This window comes from Bos indicus x Bos taurus, chromosome 3, assembly GCF_003369695.1.
Source record: "Bos indicus x Bos taurus breed Angus x Brahman F1 hybrid chromosome 3, Bos_hybrid_MaternalHap_v2.0, whole genome shotgun sequence".
NCBI classification, from domain to species: Eukaryota; Metazoa; Chordata; class Mammalia; order Artiodactyla; family Bovidae; genus Bos; species Bos indicus x Bos taurus.
Genome location: NC_040078.1, coordinates 9096622 through 9113445, shown reverse-complemented (window position 1 = coordinate 9113445; position 16824 = coordinate 9096622). Strand labels below are relative to the sequence as shown.

At 40.2% G+C, this 16824-nt stretch overlaps 1 protein-coding gene across 4 annotated transcripts in view; it reads right to left on the bottom strand.

Annotated features, from left to right (window-relative positions):
- Positions 1-16824, bottom strand: part of CD84 (CD84 molecule) — a 43695-nt gene that overhangs the window by 17238 nt on the left and 9633 nt on the right. For 3 of the 4 annotated variants that reach the window (XM_027528467.1, XM_027528459.1, XM_027528477.1), the window contains exon 2: positions 8492-8833. The exons of the other annotated variant lie outside the window; for it this stretch is intronic. In XM_027528467.1, coding sequence (XP_027384268.1) covers positions 8492-8833 — 342 coding nt within the window. The remainder of the gene's footprint in view (positions 1-8491; positions 8834-16824) is intronic. 4 annotated transcript variants of the gene reach the window in all.

Genomic DNA, 16824 nt, shown 5'->3' with positions numbered 1-16824 from the left:
TTACCAATAGCTCTCCTCCACACCTCTATTGCCCCTAAGGAACAGGTTGGTCTTAGTCCTTATGAGATGCTATATGTGAGAACTTTTGTTTATGCCAATGACCTCTTCCTAGATCCAGAGGCTCAGACCCTCGAGTCTTACACTGTGGTCATTGGGTAATTCCAACCAGATATATTCTTGTGGGGTGTCAACCAGGACCCAAAAGATTCTAAAGAGCCACCACTATATGCTTCAGTGACTCAAGTCCTAATTACAGTCTGGAAAGATGGGTCCCCAAAGACTCAACTCCAGCCCACATGGAAGGGCCCCTACGCTGTAATACTTTCTACCCCCACAGCAGTCAAGTTTTCAGGGCATGATTCCTGGATTCACTACTCATGAGTCAAGCCATGGAAGAAAACAGAAGAAGACACTCAATACACCTGTGAGCCCCTGGAAGATCTCAGAAAACTGTTCAGGACCACAAATGAGTGCCATTCTAATGAACACCCCCAAAATTAAGTTTCTGGGGATAAGATTTCTCAGGACAGCTCTTAAGAGCCAACACAGCCTGGAAAGGGTTATACTCCAAAATAGATAGGAGATAGCTCTCCTGATCCCTGAACAAGGAGGGACTTGAGCTATCTTGAATGAAATGTGTTGTTTCTGGGTAAATACCTCCAGCCAAGTTAAAGAAAGTCTCACAGTCCTCAAGAAAAACATTCAGATCCTATGGGATCTCAAAAAACGAGCTAGAGAATTCTTGGGGTGGCTACAATCTCTCCTTGGGAATCCTTCTTGTGGCAAGGGAGGATTTGGAGTTGGCTAATATCCCTACTAATCCCTGTTATCACCATTTGATGCTGCTTATGATTGCTCCATGTATTATCAATTGTCTAACCCATTTTATCTCTGCTCAAGTCAACAAGCTACAACATGCGGTGCCAATTCAACAAGGATGTATAAAACTATACCTGACCATGGGAAATATCACTCACCCTTAGATGGACACCGCTATAAGGACTCTGAGGATTGCGATAAGCAAGAGGGGGAGGCCCAATGCCCTTTGGTGTCCCAGCTCAGCAGGAAGTAGCCAGAGAGACCTCGAGGCCCTATTCCCAAAGAATTGGGCCACCCACCTCTTGAGGGGGGAATGTTAGGTAGTTAGAATAGGAAAAAGGGGTCCAAAATGGTGGTGGCTAAAAGACAAAGAAAGGGAAAAGCCCACAAAAATGAAACAAAAGAAAATCTGAGGACTGGAGTGAGAACCTCAGGTGAAACAAACAGCCTTCCTGGCTAGCCCAATTTACATAGAGCAGGCTCAAGGGGAGGAGACAAAACATTTAAAAAGGGGAGCCAAGATTGAGCCTCTCTCCTTTTGGGTCAGCCCACCTTCACACCTTGAGGGTGTACTATCCTTTGACTGCCAAATAAAACAGCTGTAACCGAGCTGTAACACTGGTCTACCATTTCAAATCTTTGCTGCAGTGAGTCAGAACCGAGGAAATTACACACTCCCCCAACATATCCTACACAAATCCGATGGGCAGTGAAGATCAGAGTTGTGGCCGACAGGCTTTCATCTTTCCAAGTCAAAGAATGGGGAGGCCATTGGAGATCCGCTTCAGAATCCAGGCTCCACTGTTCTCTAACTATAAAATTGTGAAGAAGGTATCCAGTGGTACTGAGCTTCAGCTCCCTCAATTTTAATGTGGGGACAACAAATTTCTCTAGCTAGGGTGGTTGAGAGGATTAAATGAGTTATTACACAGATAGACCACTCTACTATCCATCAATTTGTCTATCTATCATCCTCTATTTATGCTCATATGTACTTTAATTTTCTATTGAAGAGGCAAAATAAACTGATAAGAGTGACTGCCCCTGAGAAGGGAGAGTTGCATTTCACTGTATTATCTTTTGTGGGTATGTTGCCTAAATATGTATAATCTTTATGTATTTTTAAAAATTAGTAGAATGTCAGTCAAGTACTGTCCAGTAAATGTCAGTTTTTTCTCTTTGTCTTCTCAGCTTACTATTCCAAAAGCACAGATTTTGTTGTATGGGAATTCTCTAAGATTTTACAGCAGAAGGCAATGGCAACCCACTCCAGTACTCTTGCCTGGAAAATCCCATGGATGGAGGAGCCTGGTAGGCTGCAGTCCATGGGGTTGTGAAGAGTCGGACACGACTGAGTGACTTCACTTTCACTTTTCACTTTCATGCATTGGAGAAGGACATGGCAACCCACTCCAGTGTTCTTGCCTGGAGAATCCCAGGGATGGGGGAGCCTGGTGAGCTCCCATCTATGGGGTTGCACAGAGTCAGACACGACTGAAGCGACTTAGCAGCAGCAGCCTTAACTACAGATGGTAAAACATCTAAAGACTGAGTGGGTAAAACTAAACATATAAAGGGATGAAAACAAATATCATAAAAATTGAACGCCCTCTTTATTTTCACAAGCAAAGGTCTTGAATGAGTCAGATATTTTCTGAAGTCTCCAACTTGGGTATGGTTCTTTCAATTATGCTATATTAATTGAGCACTTATAATCACCAGACCTTGTATTAGGACCCGGGACTACTATGCTTAACTCATTCTTTCATTCAACAGATACTTCTGCAGCACCCACTGTATGCCTGGCAAGGTGGGAGCTGGGGATATAGTGATACACATCATATACAAATCTCTGCCTTTATGGAGCTTGAATTTTAGTGGACTAACTATATACCTGAATTGTATTAGCCACATTTCTGTGTTTTTCTACTGTGGGGCAGATGGAGATGGTAAAATCCTTGAGACATGATTCAAATATTCTCTATGCTAGAAATTAGTGCTGAGAAAATGTTACTCACTTATGTCATTTAAGGTTTTCTAATGGTGAAAATAAACAGGTGATGTAATAATATATTTTATTTAACTCACTATATCCAACATGGAATCAATATAAAAATAATTAATGAGATATTTTATGGGTTTCTTTTTTGATAATAAGACTTTGAAATTGAGAGAGTAACAGGCAGGAAGGTTTGGGTCCCCAAGCGGAGGAAATAGACTGCAAGTAACAGACGCTTTTTTTCCACTCTTTTAAGTGGCAGGAAGAAACAAACTACAAGTGTCAGATGTTTTTTTCCTTTCTCTATACAAAATTAAAAGGAGGTTTCTTTTAAAATTCAGTGTTGCCATGACGACACGTGGTTGCCTGAACTTTTGTCAAACCTTGAGCTAGTCAATGCATTTTTCTTATGAAGATGTTCTCTTAAGCTATGTTAATGAAACTATGTATTTGCTTGGAAATCTGCCTTTCCTCAAGATTCATGTCAATTGTTTTATGACCCAGGATAACTCACCTTGTGCCAATGCTATCTTAAATGCATGTTGTGGGTGAAATGCCTGGTGCAACTTTCTCAGTTTTGAGGCATTTTCTTTCTCTAATTAGCAGCTTGCTAATAGGTATAAATTTTATTGGCATCACCAGATGGTCAACACCAAAATCAGACTGATTATATTCTTTGCAGCCAAAGATGGAGAAGCTCTACACAGTAAGCAAAAACAAGACCAGGAGCTGACTGTGGCTCAGACCATGAACTCCTTATTGCCAAATTCAGACTTAAATTGAAGAAAGTAGGGAAAACCACTAGACCATTCAGGTATGACCTAAATAAAATCCTTTATGATTATACAGTGGAAGCGAGAAATAGATTTAAGGGCCTAGATCTGATAGATAGAGTGCCTGATGAACTATGGAATGAGGTTCGTGACATTGTACAGGAGACAGGGATCAAGACCATCCCCATGGAAAAGAAATGCAAAAAAGCAAAATGGCTGTCTGGGGAGGCCTTACAAATAGCTGTGAAAAGAAGAGAAGCGAAAAGCAAAGAAGAAAAGGAAAGATATAAGCATCTGAATGCAGAGTTCCAAAGAATAGCAAGAAGAGATAAGAAAGCCTTCTTCAGCGATCAATGCAAAGAAATAGAGGAAAACAACAGAATGGGAAAGACTGGGGATCTCTTCAAGAAAATCAGAGATACCAAAGGAACATTTCATGCAAAGATGGGCTCGATAAAGGACAGAAATGGTATGGACCTAACAGAAGCAGAAGATATTAAGAAAAGATGGCAAGAATACACAGAAGAACTGTACAAAAAAGATCATCATGACCCAGATAATCATGATGGTGTGATCACTCACATAGAGCCAGACATCCTGGAATGTAAAGTCAAGTGGGCCTTAGAAAGCATCACTATGAACAAAGCTAGTGGAGGTGATAGAATTCCAGTTGAGCTATTCCAAATCCTGAAAGATGATGCTGTGAAAGTGCTGCACTCAGTATGGCAGCAAATTTGGAAAATTCAGCAGTGGCCACAGGACTGGAAAAGGTCACTTTTCATTCCAATCCCAAAGAAAGGCAATGCCAAAGAATGCTCAAGCTATCGCACAATTGCACTCATCTCACACGTTAGTAAAGTAATGCTCAAAATTCTCCAAGCCAGGCTTCAGCAGTATGTGAACCGTGAACTTCTTGATGTTCAAGCTGGTTTTAGAAAAGGCAGAGGAACCAGAGATCAAATTGGCAACATCTGCTGGATCATGGAAAAAGCAAGAGAGTTCCAGAAAAGCATCTATTTCTGCTTTATTGACTATGCCAAAGCCTTTGTGTGGATCACAATAAACTGTGGAAAATTCTGAAAGAGATGGGAATACCAGACCACCTGACCTGCCTCCTGAGAAATCTGTATGCAAGTCAAGAAGCAACAGTTAGAACTGGACATGGAACAACAGACTGGTTCCAAATAGGAAAAGGAGTACGTCAAGGCTGTTTATTGTCATCCTGTTTATTTAACTTATATGCAGAGTACATCATGAGAAATGCTGGGCTGGAAGAAGCACAAGCTGGAATCAAGATTGCTGGGAGAAATATCAATAACCTAATATGCAGATGACACCACCCTTATGGCAGAAAGTGAAGAGGAACTACAAAGCCTCTTGATGAAATTGAAAGTGGAGAGTGAAAAAGTTGGCTTAAAGCTCAACACTCAGAAAACGAAGATCATGGCATCCGGTCCCATCACTTCATGGGAACTAGATGGGGTAACAGTGGAAACAGTGTCAGACTTTATTTTTCTGGGCTCCAAAATCACTGCAGATGGTAACTGCAGCCATGAAATTAAAAGACGCTTACTCCTTGGAAGGAAAGTTATGACCAACCTAGATAGCATATTGAAAAGCAGAGACATTACTTTGCCAACAAAGGTTCGTCTAGTCAAGGCTATTCTTTTTCCTGTGGTCATGTATGGATGTGAGAGTTGGACTGTGAAGAAGGCTGAGCGCCAAAGAATTGATGCTTTTGAACTGTGGTGTTGGAGAAGACTCTTGAGAGTCCCTTGGACTGCAAGGAGATCCAACCAGTCCATTCTGAAGGCGATCAGCCCTGGGATTTCTTTGGAAGGAATGATGCTAAAGCTGAAACTCCAGCACTTTGGCCACCTCATGCAAAAAGTTGACTCATTGGAAAAGACTCAGATGCTGGGAGGGATTGGGGGCAAGAGGAGAAGGGGACGACAGAGGAAGAGATGGCTGGATGGCATCACTGACTTGATGGACGTGAGTCTCAGTGAACTCTGGGAGTTGATGATGGACAGGGAGGCCTGGCGTGCTGAAATTCTTGGGGTCACAAAGAGTCGGACATGACTGAGCGACTGATCTGATCTGATCTGAATAGGTATAAAAATCCTTGCTAAAAACCAACAAGGGGGCACTCTTTCTGTCCTCTCTGATATCTATGTCAGAAGCTTTCTCTATATCTTTTATACTTCAATAAAACTGTATTACACAAAAAGCTCTGAGTGATCAAGCCTCATCACTGGCCCTGAATCAAATTTTCCTCCTCCAGAGGCCAAGAATCCCAGTGTCGTTCACAGCTCATAGCAGCAACCTTTCAAAATCTAGTGTGTATTTTACATTTACAGCACATCTCGATTTGTACTCATCATCTTTCAAATACTTAGGAGCTACATGTAGCTACTGACTACCGTATTGGACGGGGCAACTCTAGATGAGCACTTCTCAAACTGTAGCACACATAGGAATAGTCCAGAGAGAATGTTAAAATACAGATTCCTGGACTTCACCACCAAAGGTAAGGACTGGGGCCTGAGAATTTGCATTTCCAATAAGATGCTGCCACATACAGACCATAACTTGAATAGCACTGCTTAACACACCACACACCTGCCAGTGAATTCAATTTTAGTGATAATAACTGTACTAATATTTGACCTCTTAAAAGCATTTTGCATTAGCTACTGGTGAAATTAAGATTAAAAACCAAAATGAAATATCACTACACACTCATCAGAATGGCCAAAATAAAATATACTGACAACATTAAATGCTAGAGACACCAAATCATTCATACATTTTTTATGGGAATGCAAAATAATTTGGCAATATTTTTAACACTAAAAATGACTTAAAAGTTTTGGAGAGAGTTATCAAGCCATGAAAAGGTATGAAGAGAACTTAAATGTATTTTATTATGTGGAAGAACCCAACCTGAAGGGGTTACATACTATGTGATTCCAACTAGACATTCTGAAAAAGACAAAACCATGGAGACAGTTTCCTCTTTGAAAAAACCCTGATGCAGGGAAAGACTGAAGTGAAAGGGGAAGAGGGTGGCAGAGAATGAGCTGGTTAGATAGCATCACTAGCTCAATGGACATAAATCTGAGCAAACTCTGGGAGACAGTGAAGGATGGAGGAGCCTGGCATGCTGCAGTCCATGGGGGGTCGCAAAAAGTCAGATACAACTTAGTGACTAAACAACAACAATTGAGACAGTAAAAAGATCAGTGGTTGCCAGGGGTGGTGTGGAGGGGTGAATAAGCAGAACACGGAGGGTTTTCAAGGCAGTGAAGCTACTCTGAATGATACTATAACGGTGGATAAATATCATTGTATTTTACCATTACCCATAGAATGTGCAATACTAAGAGCAAACCCCTAATGTAAACTATGGACTTTGGTAATGATGTATAAATATACATTATTAACTGTAATGAATGTATCCCTCTGGTGGGAGATATAGACAATGTAGGAGTCTAGAACTCCTGTACTTTTACTCAATTTTTTCATGAACCTTCAACTGCTCTAAAAAATAGAATCTATTTAAAAGGGGAAAACAAAGTTCTGAAGAGTGATGATGATTGCACAACAATGCGAACGTATTTAATGCCACTGAGTGTTACACTTAAAGATAATTAACATGTTAAATGTTATATATATTTAATCACAATAAACAAAAAAGAAAAATGGATTTAGCATATGATTTCATTCTTGGGCATTTATCTTAAAGAAACAGAAAGTCATTTAATGTAGAAACTTGTACACAAATATTCATAGCAACTTATTTGTAATTGCCCCCAAACTAGAATAGCTTCTTAGGTGATGCCAATGCAGGAGACATGAGAGATGCAGATTTGATCCCTGGTTTGGGAAGCTTCCTGGAGAAGAAAATAGCAACCCACTCCTGTATTCTTGCCTGGAAAATCCCACAGACTGAGAAGCCTGGTGGGCTACAGTCCATGGGGTTGTATATAGTCACACACGACTGAAGTGATTTAGCACCGAACTAGAAACAACTAAAATATCCCTCAGTAGGTGAATGGTTAAACAAAGTAGCACATCTATACCATGAAATACTATCCAGCAATAAAAATATATAACCTACTGATAGTTGCAATAATTAGGGTGACTCAAAGAACTTATGATGAATGAAAAAAGCATGCATACTGCGTGATTCTATCCATGTAACATTTGTGAAGTAGCATAATTCTAGATATTAAGAGTGGATTAATGTCTTCCAGGAGTTTGGGAGGAGAAAGAGGGTGGTGATGAGTGACTGTAAAGGATGAAGGAATCTTGTGACGTTGGTCCACTTAAGTTTGTTGATTATGGTAATGGTTACATGAAGCTATTAATGTGACTAAGTTGTACAGAACTTCACATATACACATAAATGAGTGCCTGTATAACTGCTGAAATCTAAATCAGCTCTATAGGTTCTACCAATGCCAATTTCCTGGCTTTGATATTGTACTCTAGTTATGTAAGCTGTTACCGTTGGGAAAAGATGGGTGAAATGCACACAGGCACTCCCTACACATTTCTTTACACCTTTCTATGCCTCTATAATTATTTCAAAATAAAAAGGGTTTTTTAAAAGTACTTTGCATACTCTATCTTACTTGATATTCACAATAACTATGGGAAGTAAATAGTATGATTATTTTCATTTTATAGAAAAGAAAAACAAGGTTTACAGGAAGAGTACATTGCTAAATGCAAGCAAAGCCATACCCTCTCCATAAGCATCAATATATTTATGTAAGTACTTATAAGTATGAAAAGATTTAGGGAACCCAACTGTCAGAAATAAAGGTGTTTTTACATAGCAAATTGCAAAGTAAAAATAAAAAAACAAGCCTTCTCTCTTTCTACAACTTACGATAGACTTGAAGGTTGTAGGACCTGGTGGTCGTCACTTTAGAGGTCTCTACATTTATGTCGGCTTTGTAGATCCCTGAGTCTTCAATCCTCAGATTTCTGAGCTCCAGGTTATAGTTCTGACCTGAGACACTTATTCGTTCATGGTAATTTTGGTGGGTTATGGTAACTATGGGTTCTTCTCCAAAGTTTCCTGGTTTTACGAAAGCAACAGATGTTTTGGAATGCCAAGAAATGATGGTAACTTTCTGTGATGGTTGGATATTTAAGGGAAAAGTAGCTGACTCCCCCAGAATCCCATTCACTATGAAGATGTCTGTGTCGCTTCCAGCTGCTTCCAGACCTGAGAACATAAATAGAAAACCATAAACATTTGACAAAACCATAACCATTTGACTGTTGCTCCTTTTAGAATTCTTTTTCTCTCCAGGCTTGAATCTCCCTGAGGAACAGCTGATCCAGTTTCTTGATGATACCTTTTTTCCTCTTTTTTTTGATTTTACTTTAAACATATTTAACATGTTATGATGGCTAACTTTTCTAAAAGATTCTCATTCAAAAATTAAGTTTCCCAGTGAATTTTTTAATTATAAATTTATTTAATTGGAGGCTAATTACTTTACAATATTGTATTGGTTTTGCCATACATTCATTAAAACATATTTATCTAGACACCTAGACTCTAATAAGAGTTAGATGGAATTTGAGAGATTAAGGCTGTAAATCTCCATATTTAAACCTCTGAGGTCTGAGATAGTAAATATTTTCTTTCCCAAGGTCAAATTGCCAAGTGGTAGAAGAGCTGGGGACACGAGCCTGTGATGGCTGCCATGGTCTTTACAAAAAAAAGAGTTACATTTATGCCTCTATTCCTAGAAGATATAGGCAGAGAGTGCTTTAGAGGTCCTGGAGTAAATATGCCCCAAGTTAGTGATTTTGAGAGCTCTTTTTGCTTACTGTCATGACTCCAGTCTGTAGATGAGTACCTGACACATAGAGGGTGCTTAGCAAATATTTGTGGGATGATTTAATAAATTAAATTCAGTTATGTGTTGCCTAGGCTCTTTTGGAGCAACTTCTGAAGTAAGCAAAGTTCATTTATTCATTTATACTTTTATGAATGAATGAACATATTTATTCAAGGACAACTTTGTTCTAGATCTTATAGCAAGTATTTATTAATTTGATTATAATACAAATGCTTGTTGAGCCTCTACTCTTTAAAGCATGATGTCAAGAGACTGGGGTACAATGGAGAGTAAAAATAGACATGGTTTCTGTTCCCTGGAACTTAAACGAAGAGAACAAGTTTGATAAGGTAACTACAAATAAGATAAAGGTTATGGTACTTTGAGAGAGAATAGGAAAGGGACGTGAGTCATTCTGGGAATCCAGGAATAATTTTGGGATTGTAGTATTCAGTATAAAGCTGAAGGATGAAAATCTAACATAGAAAAAAAATTAAAAGTTTATTTTGTTCTCTTCTCCATTACCTTATGAACATAAACTGATTTAATACATAGTTTGTAAAATGAATAGCAATATAATTATAAGGTGTTATTTTCTCCCTTTTCTTCTATTCTTTCATTACTCTGTTATTCTCACTGAGCTATATGGTATGAGAGGGTGTTTTGAGCCAGCATGCATGATATTCAAAACATTTAATAACAAATAGACACAAGCACTGACCAATCAAGAAGAGCTTCAGCCATAAACACTAACAGGGCCATTCTGATGAGTACTGACTGCATATAAGCCCCAAAGAGCAGGGCAAAACTTTTCACTTAAGTGGGTTCAGCCTGACTCTAAAGTTTATTCAGGGCTTGGCATAAAGAGGATAAGAATAAAGGTCACTGAGAATACAAGTCATTGTGATGCGTCAGAAAAGCAAAGGGATTTCTTAAACTGATGATGCTGTCTCACTATGACCACCCTTGCACTCTAGCCCAGTACTTTCTGGACAAGCCAGGGACTGCTCACATAAACCTCTTTCCTTTCAGAACATCCAACATTTTCCCTTAGAAGGAATATCCCAGGCAAGGACTGGTGACTTAGTTGGGGTGGGCTAAGTAGAGATGGAGATGTAACAAGGTCCTGGGGTGGGGAGAAGAAGGAGACTAAGGACCCTTATCTACAAACATTTATTAAGTGCTAGGGCTTCCCAGGTGGCTCAGTGGTAAAGAATCGGCCTGGATTGGGAAGATGCCCTGGAGAAAGAAATGGCAAGCCACTCCAGTATTCTTGCCTGGGAAATCTCATGGACAGAGGAGCCTGGCGGGCTACAGTCCACCAGATCACAAAAGAGTGGGACATGACTAAACAAGTGCCACTCAGGGATGAATAGGACATGGTGGCAGCTCTGAGGAACTCAGAGCCCAGAGAATAAGATGCATGTGCATGCATGCAGACAGTAATACAATATGATGAGTACTAAACAGTAAAACAATAGCAACCAAACTACTGGGGGAACAGAAAGCGAGACTAAGCTTGTCTTTGGTGGCAGGAGTCAGAGTTAGCCAAAATCCATTCCTTGAAGGTTAATTCTCCCCAGATAAGCTCTGCCACTGTGTTGATGAGATCTGGTAGAACGGCACTTGGAGTGTCCCAGCCTGAATCCTTGAATGTCCCCAACTGGACATGTGACCTGTGCAGGGTACAGAGACTTGAGCTCAGAAGGACCTGAATTTGATTTAATGCTGTTGTGTTGTCATGAACTTCTTAATATTACTTGTAAAAAGACCCTATATTTTCATATTCTACTGGGTTCCACAAAGTGTACAACTGGCCCTGGTGCCAGATCTCACAAGGTTTTTTTCTTTTTTTTAATATCAAGTCCTTGTGCCTAATTTCCATTTCACTCTTTGAATTCAGGTTCAGTGTGAGAAGATGGAAAAGGTGGGGGTTCCATAGACTCATAATTCTGGTGGGTTTTCTCATCAAATCCCAGGAAATGGTGGGCAGTTTACTAAGGCTGAGATCTTAGTAGGAGGGCAGTTGTGCAGCCACAGAATGGTTGGTGGGTGGTGTTGCTTTTTGAAGTATATCTTGTCTCCTCTTGCGAGTCATTCAGGAAGTGGTGCTTGGGTATCAAACAGTCAGGGTGTCAGAGAGCTAAGCTAGAGGAAGTCCTTTTACTATTTTGTGCTGTGGTGCTGCTGGTAAGACTCCTGGGCTTTCTGAGAAAAAGTGTAGGGCTTGCACAAGCATAATATGTACCTTTGAACACCCAACGGAGGTATGAGGCACCCACAAAACGACAGCAGGCAAAGAAAAGATAGGGAGGATGAAGTCATAGGTGCTATGAGCAGCCATAGCTGCTACTTCTACATATGAGCTGGTCAACCTTAATTAAGTCACGAGGCTTTTCTGAGTCTCAGTTTCTTCATCTACAGAATGGCAATAGTAACTATAAAATTTGCTTATCTAATTAGTGATCAGAAAAATCATATATGAGTGGAAACTCTTTGTTGACCATCAAGGCAAAATCAGATCAGATCATATCAGATCAGTCGCTCAGTCGTGTCCGACTCTTTGCGATCCCATGAATTGCAGCACGCCAGGCCTCCCTGTCCATCACCAACTCCCCAAATGCTAGTTATTTCTGAGGTTATTAATGATAATGATTCTCATTCTCATCCTCATCTTAACAATTAGGATATGCCCTTTAGGACTTCCCTAGTCCATTTCTATGATGACCTTGGTAACACCAAGATCATACTGAAGAATGTATGAAGAACCATTATTAAGGGCCAATTCAGGAAAAGCACAGAGGGACAGTTTTCAGTACCACTGCACTTGGTGGCCCCTCTATTCTTCTCTTAAAGACTTTGGTGTTTTAAGAATCTCCATATCAGCCAATGTTAATATTTATTTTTCTAGGTGCTGGGGGGACTCGAACACTATATTAATGTTGGAGGCAACTTTAAGAAAACTTAATTTCAGAGAGAATTTGTGGCACAAAAATATCTTAAGGACTTACTACGAAAAGCACTATGCAAGTCTATGACCAAGACAAGTTCTCTGTCCCTTTTAAAAATTTCATATATGGTTAGGGAAATAAGACACACACACATATACACACTCATAACTCACCTTTGCAATATGATCTGGTAAATGATAAATTCAAATGAATGGTAGAGACAGTAATTACAATAGGAATTTGAAGAAGGATAGATCACTTTGATCTGCAGTGGTTAGAAAAAACTTCTTGGAGGAAACAGAATTTGAAGAGGACCTTGAAGAGTGAAAAGAATGTTACTAGATAGAAAGGGAAAGAATTAGTGTCTCAGGTCTTCAGGTTCTGAATAAAGGTTTAGAAAGAGAAGAATGTGTGATGCAGGTTGAATAAGTATAGATTTGCTTAACAAAGTAGAGAGCAATCAGGCTAGAAATGTAAATTTAGGTTTAGATTTAGGACAGACCTGAGTTTGAAGTCTACACCATAGGCAGGGGGAAGCTATTAAAGTTTTTGAGAACGAAGGCTAATAATGCTTTAGGGTTAGGGTCATATGGTAATAATTTGTAGAAGGAATAAGAGGAAAGAAAAGCTGGGCTTGAAAGACCATTTCAGAGGCTACTGTTAGCCATCTGGGCATGAATCGAGGGGTAATGGGAATGGAAAGGAAGGGATAAATTTGAGAGATAGGACAAAGAAAGGCAAGGAATGAAGAGGCATGTCATAAAATTCAACAGTATATTGGGTGTCTAGTTCATGAGAGTGGAAAACTAATAGCTACTGGAATTTGATTAAGTTTATGCTTGGAAGAAGTCAAAAGGAGAAGACAAGTTTAATGTCAGAAACACTGAATGTGAGATGATGGTGCACCACTAAATAAGAAGTTAGAAGAATGGAAGATAAGAAAAGTAAAAATGTATTCAAAGTATTGTTTGGGGGCTGTGGCAGAATCTGCTGGTTGTTTTCCAATATTTGTTTTCTACTTCATTCTTAGTAATATAATCCCTAATTTTTAGCAAGGTGTATGGTCACCTTGCTAATAAATATTAGGGCGAATAAAGATTATATCGCCCAACTTTCTGCAATCTCAGTTTGGTCATGTGACTAAGTTCAGGTCCATGGGACGAAAGTGCAAGTATTGTATTGACTTTTATGTCGTTAAGAAGACGGCGTTTGCTTTCTTCATCTCTTCCTTGCTTGTTATAGGCTGGAATGCCATGACAGTGGATCTTGGACATTTTGGATCAAGAAGAGGAAGCCAAGTACTGAGAATCATGGAGCAGGAAGACTCAAAAAGTGTGGATCCCTGATGACCTTGTGAACTATTCTACCAACTGAACTGCCAACTCCAGTCATTTTACACTAACAAGAAATAAATTTCTTTCTTCTTTAAGGAATTCTTATTTTTGAGTCTCTGTCACTTGCCATCAAACTGAAATCCAAGTGGTTTAGGAATCATCTATGGAGAGGAGGTGATTGAAGGAGAGGGTCACTCAGGAAGAGTAGGCTGAAGTCCAAGGCTGAACTTTGTGATAAGTGCTTACAGTTACAGAAGAGGCATTATCAAAAGAAACTGAATAGATCAAGCGATACGGTGGCAAGAGGGGCACCAATAGCAGACAAAATCATGAAACCCAGGAGGAGGAAGAATCTCAAGAAGGTAACTGTCACTGACGTCTAGTGATCCAGAGTCTTCAAGTGAGTTAAAGGCTGAAAATGACCCCTAGATTTGTCCATTAGGAGGTTACTGATGGCCTTTGAGAATGTAGTTCAAGTTAGGATGATTCAAATGGAGGCCAGAGTGTAGTGGATTGAGGATAGAAAAAGTGGTAAAGAAGTGGAGAAGCTTCATAGTGAAAGAAAGGTTATAAAATATAACAAATAGCTAGCTAGAGAGCCAAACAAAACCGATTTATTTTATTTTATTTTAAAATAGATGATACTGAAGGGGGAAGTGTGGTATGGAGAAAAAGAAGATAGAGATGTCCCTGATCTGGGATGGATGTCCCTACGCATGGAGTTCTTTGTTTCTCTCTCATAGGACTTGCCACTCTGGGTGGTAGTCATGAGCCCACATGTCTGTTTCTGGACATTGAGCCACTTGAATCCTGGGATCTTGTCTTAAAATCCCAAGCACCAAGCACAGTGAAATATACACAGGCCACTAAGACTTGTGTGGAACAAAAAATGGAAGGGAAATGGTGTGCAGAGAAAGGTATATGTTTTCAGTCAGAGGAGGGTCATGCCTTCATCTGAAGTGGAAGGAAAAAAGGAAAGGATGTGTGAAAGGATATTGATATTTTGAGGTCTTGTTGGGAGTGAGGATAGGAGAAAGTTTGCTTGGCAAGATGGAAGAAGCACACAGTTTGAGTCCAATGGGCCTGTGTTCTATTCCTGATAGTTACTGAGGCCCTTATCTTACTTAGCTACAAGATAGGATATAGTAATACCTACCTCATGAAATTGTTGGGAGGACACATAGATGTTGCTTAATATGTAGTGGACATTTTGGAACAGAGAAGATAAAATGCTAACTAGTCACCTGGGACTGCAAGGACATCCAACCAGTCCATTCTAAAGGAGATCAGTCCTGGGTGTTCTTTGGAAGGAATGATGCTAAAGCTGAAACTCCAGTACTTTGGCCACCTCACGTGAAGAGTTGACTCATTGGAAAAGACTCTGATGCTGGGAGGGATTAAGGGCAGGAGGAGAAGGGGACAACAGAGGATGAGATGGCTGGATGGCATTACCGACTCGATGGACGTGAATTTGAGTGAACTCCGGGAGATGGTGATGGATAGGGAGGCCTGGCGTGTTGCGATTCATGGGGTCGCAAAGAGTCGGACACGACTGAGCGACTGAACTGAACTGAGTCATGCTTGATGGCCTTCATATCTTCAGTAATGTGGGAAGCAAGAGGAGGCAGGAGAGGGACTACTTAAGAAGTGTAAAGTTAGGGGCACAGGTCTTGAATCTAGGGATATTTGAGCCTAGATATGTTATTTGGTGGGAAACTATTGAAATTCTCTGATTCTTAGGTTCCTTACCTTTAAAATATAGGTAATTATTAAATGCAATTATGAAGAAAGAACACTAAGCACAAATTCCTGGCACATAAAAATGATAGTTGCTATCATTATTTTGATGAATGTAAAATTTTTGAGGAAATGCTGCTCTAGGGAACACCGCCAGGAAGTTAACAGTTTGACTGAGGGGATGAAGGGACTCGTGAACAGGCTTGGGGCCCAGTGAAAAAGAGATGACTCGTATTTATAATATCTCATAATGAGTGTGAAGAAAGCAAAGAACTAAAGAGCCTTTTGATGAAAGTGAAAGAGGAGAGTGAAAAATGTGGCTTAACACTCTACATTCAAAAAACTAAGATCATTGCATCTGGTCCCATCACTTCATGGCAAATAGATGGGGAAACAATGGAAACAGTGAGATACTATATTTTCTTGGGCTCCAAAATCACTGCAGATGGTGACTGCAGCCATAAAATTAAAAGATGCTTGCTCCTTGGAAGAAAAGCTATGACCAACCTAGACAGCATATTAAAAAACAGAGACATTACTTTGCCAACTAAGGTCCATATAAGTCAAAGCTATGTACGTGATATGAGAGCTGGACTATAAAGAAAGCTGAGTGCCAAAGAATTGATGCTTTTGAACTGTGGTGCTGGAGAAGACTCTTGAGAGTCCCTTGGACTGCAAGGGAATCCAACCCATCAGTCCTAAAGGAAATCAGTCCTGAATATTCATTGGAAGGACTGATGCTGAAGCTGAAACTCCAATACTTTGGCCACCTGATGCAAACTGACTCTTTGGAAAAGACTCTGATGCTGGGAAAGATTGTGAAGGCAGGAGGAGAAGGGGACAACAGAAGATAAGATGGTTGGATGGCATCACTGACTTGATGGACATAAGTCTGAACAAGCTCCAGGAGTTGGTGATGGACAGGGAAGCCTGGCATGCTGCAGTCCATCGGGTTGCAAAGAGTCAGACGTGACTGAATGACTGAACTGAATGAGTGTGATTTCCTGATTCTCATAGCCAGACCACAGCAGGATAGGGTGGGAGAAACGCAATACTTCTAGAAGAGAAGCAAAGGCAAGAAAAGGCTTGAACTCCGTGATGTGGGCTTGGATGGAAAAATTGGTTCCCCATGACCTCTAGATAGCTATGGTGAAGAGGTAACCGGAGGGTCAGGATGACCCCAGCTTGAACAGACAACACCATGGACAGTCTATTCACTGGAGCTGGGTTTCCCCTCCTGGAAGGGAAGCTGGACATCTTTCTCAGCCTTATATATCTTTTGTGTTTTAGATGATAACTCCTGTTTCCCTGGATGAACCCATGTGAATGGGTGAACTTTACAAA